The sequence below is a fragment of the Punica granatum genome, chromosome 5, assembly GCF_007655135.1.
Source record: "Punica granatum isolate Tunisia-2019 chromosome 5, ASM765513v2, whole genome shotgun sequence".
NCBI classification, from domain to species: domain Eukaryota; kingdom Viridiplantae; phylum Streptophyta; class Magnoliopsida; order Myrtales; family Lythraceae; genus Punica; species Punica granatum.
The window spans coordinates 25,908,725-25,918,880 of NC_045131.1; the positions used below are offsets into that span (position 1 = coordinate 25,908,725).

Consider the following 10,156-nt stretch of genomic DNA (forward strand, 5'->3'; position numbering starts at 1 on the left):
TTCTCCAACCGTTTTTGGAGTAGGCTAATCTCTAATTGCACTGATCTTCTCATCATCAACCCGAATGCCTTCTAAGCTTACTATATACCCAAGGAACAACAAGCGCGACGTCATAAAATTGCACTTCTTAAGATTGATAATCGACTTATTCTTCCGCAGCATAGTCAATAGCTTACATAGATGCTTGAGGTGGTCATCGGTCAATCTGCTATATATCAAAATAGACAACTACAAATCGGCCAAAAAAAGGTTTGAGTACCTGATTCATCAAACGCATAAACGTACTGGGGGCATTCGACAACTCGAATGGCATTACCAACCACTCATAAAGCCCATCTCTAGTTTTAAATGCAGTCTTCCACTCATCTCCTAGATGAATTCGTATCTGGTGGTACCCACTCCGAAGGTCAATCTTGGAGAACACCACCGCCCCGTATAATTGATCCAGCATATCATCAAGCCTTGGAATAGGAAACTTGTATCCCACCGTAATCTTGTTGATTGCCCTGCTATCAACACACCCACACCAGCTCCCATCTTTCTTCGGTGTCAATATGTAGGCACGGCACAAGGACTCAGACTCTCTCGAATATGACCTTTTCATAGCAGTTCCTCTACTTTCTCCTGCAGTATAGCACTCTCGTGTGGACTCATGCAATAATGGGGCAGATTATGTAAGCTTGACCCAGGTATCAAGTCGATTTGGTGTTGTATATCTCTCATTAGAGGCAACCCATCTAGCAACTCCTCAGGACTAATCTCTTCAAATTCATCAAGTAGGGGCTTCACTTCCTCTGGCACCTCCATGATTTGCTTCTCCGATGGTAAATCCTTCACAATCAACACATGCATTTCCTTTGACTCTTTAAAATCAGCTTCAATCTCCTGCTCCGAATGAGTCTCTATAAAAAACGCTTTACCCTCCACTTTTGGGACAACTTTGGGCTTAAGTTTTTATGATAAGGGCACTAGGGTGTAGCATACCCCTTCCTTTACGAGCCGATACACATTCTCTTTGCCATGATGTTTTGCATCGGTGTCATACTGCCAAGGTCTCCCAAACAATAGGTGGCAAGCTTCCATATCCACAATGTCGCAGTACACCTCATCTCGATATTTGCCAATGGAGAAAGGAACCTTGCATCGTTCGGTCACTCAGATATCACCCACTGACTTTATCCAGCCAATCGAATAAGGATTTGGGTGCTTCTCAACTAGCAACCCCAGTTTCTCGACCACAGCTCTTCCTACGATATTCTCTTGACTTCCGCTGTCAATAATCAAGTTGAAAGTGCGCGAATGAATGTTGCAACTAGTACGAAATAGCTTGTTTCTCTGGGATTGGTCTTCGGTGCGAGCATCAACTTCCGAACCATGTATGTCTGCTCATAATCATCCTCACCGCTGTATTCTTCCTCTTCCTCTTCCTCTTCCTTAGGATCGCAAAACACATCTTCAACATCTTCCTCATGCTCTACCAAAGCTATAGCCTTTCACCAAGGACAATCAGTTGATCAATGACCCGGCTGGTTGCACTTGAAGCACTTTGCTATGAATTGTTTGGTATGAGAATTTTGGTTCCTTGAAGCTCCAGTCTCTGTCACCATCTTTTTGCCAGTTGATTTATCGGAATTCCCTTGACCTTGCTTGTTTAATCCGGGTGGTTTAGTAACTTGGCTTCTTTCTGCAGAGGTTTGTGACGATTTTGCAAAATTCCTGCGGTATGGATTTCCCTTATCTTGCGCCATCATCTTAGCCTTGAGAGCTAAGCTTCGAGTATCATCCACCGTTGCAACCATCTGCACGCCAATCTTGTCCCGAATAGTTGGCTTTTAAACCTTCCATATACTAGGCAACTTGTTGGCTCTCTGATTCGTTTAATGCATTACGCTCCGCCAACCTTAAGAATTCCACCGTGTAATCATGGACGGACCTCAACCCTTGCACACATCTCTGGTACTTCATGAACAAATATTGCTCATAATCTAGAGGAAGAAATCCAGCCCTTAACATTTGCCTCATGCGTTCCCAAGTTTGGATGGGCTGCTTCCCTACACGTCCTCGATTCTCTTGCACACGATCCCACCAAGCAGATGCTCATCCCTTCAATCGGTATGCCACCAGCTTCACACGCTTCTCCTCGGGAACCTCGACGTATTCGAAGAACCGATCGACTTCTGATAGCCAATCCAAGAATTCCTCGATATTTAAGCATCCATTGAAAATGGGAATATCGGCCTTCAAACGAAAGTCTCCAGCATCCTGGCGATTTCCGTGATTCCTTCGTTGATGAGCAAATCGATCGTATGCAACTCCACTCTCCTCATCTGAATTTTCATAATATTGGATCCTATGGGGAACACGTTGAACAACGGGTGGCTCACGAGGAAAAACTCGCAGTGCCTGACCGCCATCTACCGCATTCTAGTCAGCACGCAAGTCTAGAGCACCAAGCATGGTATGTAGCTCCTCGAACCTCTGGTCTAGTCTTTACTCAAACCTCCGCTCGAGAGTCCGCTCCATCCTCTTGATCCTCTGCTCCAGTGCTTGAATCGAGTCCACCTCATGCTCTTCGGTATTAGGGTAGTTGTGAATCATCTCGTCCGCCATGATCAGATTTAGGTAACTCCTGCTATGATACCAACTGACGCAGCGCGGATCATGGTTTCTCACGCCTAAATCCGAATTTAGACTCGAAGGGTATAACACACGTCTAAACCCTAACGTTATGCTGAAAACCAAGAGTTGTGCAAATTCAAAGTATTATTAAACAATATAGAGTTTCTGAGATCTATCCTTTTACAATGAGGTGAATAGCCTATATAAAAAAGGAAGACACCTCCATTGACTATAAAATAGGAAACTGACATCTAATTCTTCTAGATTACTTTCCTAAAATAGAACAAGGAAATAATCTGAAATAGGAAACTTCTGACTCATGTCTCAAGCTAATATAGGAAATAACATCTAATTAAGAGAAACTATATTATATCAATATTCTCCTTTAGTAGCAGCCAGAGTCTTCTAGAATATGGGCCGTCACTTTGGGCTGGACTCCTCGTCAGAGAGAGAGAGAGAGAGAGAGAGAGAGCAAATTGGTAGAGTTTATTTGCTGGATTGCAACTGAGAATGGAAGGAAGGAGACGAAGGTATTTATAAGCCCCATAAGTCGAAGGGTTCGCATGGGATTAAAGATGTGATAGCAACGGTTATCATCTTTAGGTCTTTGACATTCGCGAAGATGAAGCGACACGAGATCGAATGGCTAAGGGTTTCTTTCTTGATTTTGATCTGATGGCTAGGGGGCATTGACTGACTATGATGTGAATCGATCCTAGATCGAAGGGTTAGATGAATTTGAAACAACGATCAAGGAGTGGGGGCTTTGTGTTTCCTGTGGGGCATGTCCAATGAGTCACAGTGTGACTCTTGGCAATCTTAACCTCGCACACGCTCAAAGCACGTGCCCGAGTAAGAGGCAGTGTTAGGGACTGGGTTTTGGGCCTAAGATCTTACAGGTTGTATAGTCCTGTGAAGCTCATTAAGAGACAACGCCTGGCTTGACTTAGCGAAGCCCGGTCTGGCCCAACGAAGCATGCCGGTTGTTTGAGGTGGTGCGAAGGGTTCAAAACAGAAACTACTCGGGCAGCCTGTATGGTGTGATATTTGTTTCCTAATTTACCAAGGTTTGATATACAATAAATATATCGAGAATCCCATGAAATAAGGCAATTGATATTCCTACGATCATCTATAAATACCAAGGTATGTCCACTGTTTACGAGATTACGTACATCTTGCTCTTGTGAAAACCCTTGTTGACTTGGGTTTCGGAGAGGGAATTGGGCCACCATCCGTATCCTCTCCTTTTGCAGGTTGATCGAGAGCACGGGAACCGCATGTGAATTTAACCCGATTCGTTGGTGCCTAACAATATTTACATATATATGTGTAAGCGTGAAAGAAAACAAATGATATCAACTCCACGTGAATTTCTGGTCGCTATTATTTGTGCGCATGCACGTCAACCGTATTCTGAAACAACCTTTTAATTTTCTGACAATATGCAAATCAATTTCCTTTTCTCCTTTTTTATGGCCATAAAAATGAAGCAATTAACTCATTGGTCCCAAGAAATGGTGAGAGAAAGAATTAGTGTCGTATTGCTTCTTTTCCTTCATTTTTTTTTGGTGAATAATTTCTTTTCCTTCATGGCAATGTGGCATTGAGACCATTGCTCATCGGATCAGCAATTAACGTTGATCTCACTAATTAAACTGTGGAAGTTGACTGGGACAAATAATCCAACACAGTTTACTGTTTGGAGGCTTGAGCGTCGATCATGGGAACAACGTTGTCAACATCTTTCAGATGATGACGACAGGGAACTTATTACTGCCTTAATTGGTACGGAAAAATTCATCCTGATTGGATTAATTTCTTTGAGGGCGAACCTAACATTGTTGTCTCTTTCATGACTGTTCGTTGGCTATTTCCCCATTTCAAGGAGAAAATCATTCCTTAAACTCGTTCTAGCGAAGACTAATTTTGAAGTTGTATGATAACTCACTCGTTATGTGACCGCTTGATATTGATAACTTTTACCCAACATTACACACATAATTAGTAGCTTGGTAGTTCCGAATAAGGGGGAAAAAAAAAACTCGAGGACAAGAACGCCCGTGGTTGCTCTGCTCTTAGGCAACCATTCACATATATTTCCCACGAACGAGGTATTTTAGACATGTATATATAATATAATAGACAAGAGAGCACCAAGTATATAAAAATATATGACGCATAGTTCTCGGCCATAATTAGCATGCCACATGTGGGTAATCTCTAATTAGTTGCGACCGCATCCTTGATGATGAAATCGATCAGAGGACGAAAAGCCTGGAAAACGAAGTAATATGCCCTGTCAGTGGGGTGGATTGAGTCCCAAAATATGTACTTGGAAACATCCGAACATATAGGTGTCTTCGGGTTGCACAGAAATGATGTTTCAAGAATACCAGTCCCGCAGCACCCACTGCTCACTTCTTCGAATCCTACACATATATGTTTCAGCGTTAAATACTGTAAAAATCTGGATAAGATCATACATCCATAAGGATAAAACCGTTGAGGACTTCCGATTTGTGAATAGTGGGGAAGAACCTTGCCAATTTACCATATATTTGGTAGTTTTGGATCAAGTCTTGCAAAGGCCGGTAGAAGTCCGCATAGTAGATTTTTGTTTCTTTATCTGGTGTTGTGTTTTGCAGTCGATGCAATTCGGACTGAAGAAGTACATTGTAGCCTCTCGCTATGGAGTTAATCCTCTCGACACACCGCCTTCCGGTAAGAGGGATTGTGTTTGAGGTTATTATGAATGGCAAACAACCCAATGGCGGCAACCCCACCATGGCTATCTTGGTTGCGCCTTGGTTTAATAGCCCCTGTCAAAAGAAAAAATAGCACATCGCCGTATTACAAAGACGTTGCACGCCAATGTCTTCCATGTACAAAAATTTGGTGCATTAATTAGTGTCATGACCAACTTCAGTTCTATATGGAACTGTGTCGTCAGACGAGAATAATTTACCTGAATGAACTCTTTCAAATGTTGAAGCACAAACTTCTCATAATCGGAGACGGAAAAGTTCAACCTTCGTAACCGTGTGGTGAAATAATTCAAAGAAAAATCGTTAATGCCGGCGCTAACTAAGAAAACTGACTTTCTTATGAGATTGATGGTCTTCCCCTTTCCAATTGCATCCTCAATCCTTTTCCTGTACTCCTGGAAATGTTCAAGCTGCTTTTGCAGAGGAGTCACGTTCTGAAACATCGAAAAATTAAAAAAAGGAATGGATCATTTGGTTAGGGAATAAAGCTCATGTTTAATCGAGAGAAGGCCATGGAAACAATAATTGGAAAGCCAACGATATATATAGACTCATAATTGATTCCTTTAGACACACAGACGGGAAGGGTATGTACAAAGAGTCTGGGCGTGAGAGGGTCGAATCCAGAGCCGGCTGAGGCAAAGCTAACTCCAGTCATCAGCTCGTCTATGCTCAAACTCCGGTTCAAATATGGAGGCACGTAATCTTTGATCCCGACGTACGAAACTATATTGAAAAAAACACATATAGTTGATCAAATATAGCACTTTATACTTTCATTGCAATTCAATGCATATTTATACATGGAGTGACAGGGGACTAGCCTGGCTTAGTAATTATGAACGCAGAGCTTACTTATATAGTCTGTAGGAAGTTGGCCATTGGTGAACCTTCCAGTGGCTGCACGATTGGCGAAATCTCGGCCATAAGGTGGAAAATTTGCTTTCAATATTGTGCCCACATAGTCATTGTTTCCGGGATCAACAATCGAGTCGCCAAATATGAGGAGGGCCGGGATCGTGTTGTTGAAAGGCCTCTGCCTTGGAATAGCCCGAGCATTCGAGAAAAGCCCACAGAAATAGATGAGAGACAAGAGGAGGAGGTGGTTTATAGAAGATTTCATCTCTGAAAATATTCCTATGAGACTAGCCCAGAGAAATAGATGAGAGACAAGAGAAGGAGGTGGTTTATAGAAGATTTCATTTCTGAAAATATTCCTAAGGCCGATTTATAGATTTAGAAGACAATCTTAGTGTGTGTTTGTTTTGACTTAAAATTGAGCCCTCACGATTATGTGCTGAAATTTTATTGAGTGCTTCATCAATTAATTGATACTTGTTTGGTGACATGACTAATATTGAGTGCTGAAAATTTTAAGTTGTTTGGATATTATTAATCATTTGATAACAAAACTTTATCTTTTTCAAAATTTGACCGCGCATCTTTTTTAGATTTCACTAGCAGACCAAGTAGGGAGCTAGAAGAAAAATTTTCAACATTTTTCAACGGTGTAATTTCTTAACATGTTGAAAAAACGACATAATTTAAACTACTAGAGCAAAACTTTACTAAAACAAAAATCGACAAGAACGATAGAACTATTCATAGTGAAATCATTGTTTGACATCCATTACACATAAAATTAAACACATCCACGAAATAAAACATTTGCTATTTGATCACGCAAATCTCCCATATATATCTGATCGGCTTGCGATTCACCTACTGAGGGTACTGAGTTAGATTGATGATGCGATCAATCCACGATAGTCTCTTCATCATTGAATTGCTCAAACCAAGGATCTCGCCCTTTGCCTTTCTGAATAAAATTATGTATTGCCATGGAAGCAATGACTCTCTTTGCACTCTGAATGGATACGATGGCATCCTTTTAAGAATGGCGAATCGCCGTTTGAGAACTCCAAATGCACGTTGGATCATGTTACACAATTTTGCATGTGCATGATTGAAAACTTCTTTGCTACGAGGTCGACTGCCACGATGAAAATCAGACAATCAATATCGCACATTCCTATAAGGCGCCATGAATCTACGGGTGTGTGTGTGTGTAAGCATCATCACAAAGATAATGTTTATCTGCATCGAAAAACAAGAGTCAAATAATAAGAGACCCTATGTTGCACCAAAAAAAAAAAAAAGAAAAAAAAGAGAGCATATTGCATTTTTATGCATCTCACCTGCAGGCGGAAATGGAAAATTATTCGAAGGATCTCGCATGGTTTCCGTTAGCTCTCTTGAATCATGTGCCACTCCCTGCCATCCAGCCAAGACAAAAGTGAAAATCATATCAAAATCACAAATTGCAAGAACGTTTGATAACAATCTCCTCGACCTCGTCCTCTATAAGGTATTTGTTTATCCTGTTGTACCACAGCATGAATTAAGGTCCCATCAAGCGCACCAACAGCAACCTTTCAAAAACAAAAAGAAAAAGCTGTCACAACAATAGCTACATGATACAATAAAATTGAACATTTACAGATTCATTCAACTTGTAAGGAAGATTAAATTAAATCGTACCTTAAATATCTCTCTTAGTTTGCGATGTCATTGAACTTGAGTCAAATCACAATCGAATGTTGACGGAACAATCCTCTCTTTAGCAAATTTCAGCATTGCCTTAAGAGTTTCATGAAAATAAAAGTGAATTGTCTGCATTGAATGATTAAATCTTCTGTAGATAATGCGATTCCGAACATTATGTCCTATTGTCATTAAGAACATAGCCATCTTCTCTTCCACGCTAATAAAACCGGCTACTCTTCAACCACCCTTTATCTCGGAAGTAATTGCATAAGCATAAGAACGAATCTACATTGATCCTTAGAATTTCTTGAGAACGACATGGATTCCCCGTAATCAACTCTTGAAGGTATCTCTGGCCGGTGAGAGATGAAGTTGTATCCTTAATTCTTCTACGACGCCTTTTCTCGATAATAAATAAGGTCGCTAGAATTTTAAGAGCATCTCTTTTCTTATCCGTTAACATGCTATAAACAAGAATATATGAATAATTAATAAAAACAAATTCACAAATAAACTATTCACATTCAAAATGATATCTCGAGTAACTTGATTAGTGTAAAATTCTCACTTGAGTTTACACAGATTTAAGCCCATCTGCAATCCAAAAACTTAAGCTAATAGGTTGCTGAACTCAAGTCTCATATAAGGGTTTCTTTCTCAATTTTTCCATGTGGGACAACATATCTTAACACCCGTCCTCACGTGGTAACGTGTGGTTTAACACGTACCACATATCCTTAAACACCCGTCCTTAACAACTAACCACGAGCTGTGCATTCTTTTCCGTGCTCAGGTAAGGGGGGACAAATACCAAATTAGCCTCGAGCTCCACACCCGGGCCTAACTAGAGGTGCACTTTTTTAGGTGCCTCGAAACTGGACCGAGCCACTCTCGGGCCTGATTAACATGAGGCGCACTCTTGACTGTCTCGAAACAGAATCTGGCATAGTGTGAGCCCACACGAACGTGCAGAAGTATAATCCGCTTTGATACCATATAAAATTCTTACTTGGGCCTACACAGACTTGAGCCCATCTGGAACACAAAAGCTTAAGCTAATAGGTTGCTGGACTCAAGCCTCATATAAGCATATGGTTTCTTTCTCAATTTTTCCATGTAGGACAACATATCTCAACAATTAGAAATAATAAATGTGCACATCAATGACAAAACTCAAAAGGCTGCATTAACAAGTCATCAAATCCAAGCCCATACTCATATTACATAGTTCAAATGTCTCGATCATTGCCCACAACGCCTCCTAATCAGAACGATTAAGAAGAGAAAAATTGATTTGAGTGTCTGTGAACCCTGTTCCTTTTAAAACGAAAGAGATCAGAACGCGGATTTGCAATTAAAGGTGCAATAATGGATGGAGAAGAATGAGAAGAGAAGGAGGAGGATGAATTGGAGTAGGAGGACTCGTACTTCAGCCGATCGCCATTGGCGGCACTCTCCTTCGCACCCTGGTCGTCTCTCTGCAAATGGGAGAGATAGGTTAGAGAAAGGGACTTTTGTGTTCTTATTTTCATGCACCACACGGGCCCATAAACCTGTGTTCTTACTTTCTCAACTGCACGGGCCCACAAACCCGTGTTCTTACCTTTCTCGCACCACAAGGGCCCATAAACCCGTGTTCTTACTTTCTCGCACCACACGGGCCCATAAACCCGTTTTCTTACCTTTCTCGCACCATACGGGCCCATGGACCCCTGTTCTTACCTTTCTCGCACCACACGAGCCCATAAACCCGTGTTCTTACTTTCAGGCACCACACGGGCCCATAAACCCGTGTTCTTACCTTTCTCGCACCACACGAGCCCATAAACCCGTGTTCTTACCTTTCACCCACCACACGAGCCCATAAACCCGTGTTCTTACGTTCATGCACCACACGGGCCCATAAACCCGTGTTCTTACCTTTCTCGCACCACACGGGCCCATAAACCCGTGTTCTTACCTTTGTGGCACCACAGGGGCCCATAAACCCGTGTTCTTACTTTCATGCACCACACGGGCCCGTAAACCCGTGTTCCTACCTTTTTGACACCACACGGGCCCCTAAACCTGTGTTCTGACTTTCATGCACCACACGGGCCCATAAGCCCGTGTTCTTACCTTTCTCGCACCACACGGCCCATAAACCCGTGTTCTCACTTTCATGCACCACACGGGCCCAGAAACCCGTGTTCTTACCTTACTCGCACCACACGGACCCATAA

The 10,156-nt window shown here is 41.9% G+C and overlaps 1 protein-coding gene across 1 annotated transcript; it reads right to left on the bottom strand.

Annotated features, from left to right (window-relative positions):
- Positions 1 to 4,452: 4,452 nt before the first annotated feature.
- LOC116209101 (GDSL esterase/lipase At5g45960-like) lies at positions 4,453 to 9,640 on the bottom strand. Its single transcript, XM_031542658.1, has 9 exons — positions 9,617 to 9,640; positions 9,245 to 9,412; positions 7,778 to 7,819; positions 7,586 to 7,661; positions 6,243 to 6,524; positions 5,983 to 6,113; positions 5,588 to 5,821; positions 5,174 to 5,441; positions 4,453 to 5,051 (listed from the first exon to the last, which is right to left on the bottom strand). Exons 1-9 carry the CDS (start codon positions 9,638 to 9,640, stop codon positions 4,843 to 4,845), a joined length of 1,434 nt encoding a protein of 477 aa, XP_031398518.1. The 3' UTR covers positions 4,453 to 4,842.
- Between the last annotated feature and the right edge of the window lie 516 nt (positions 9,641 to 10,156).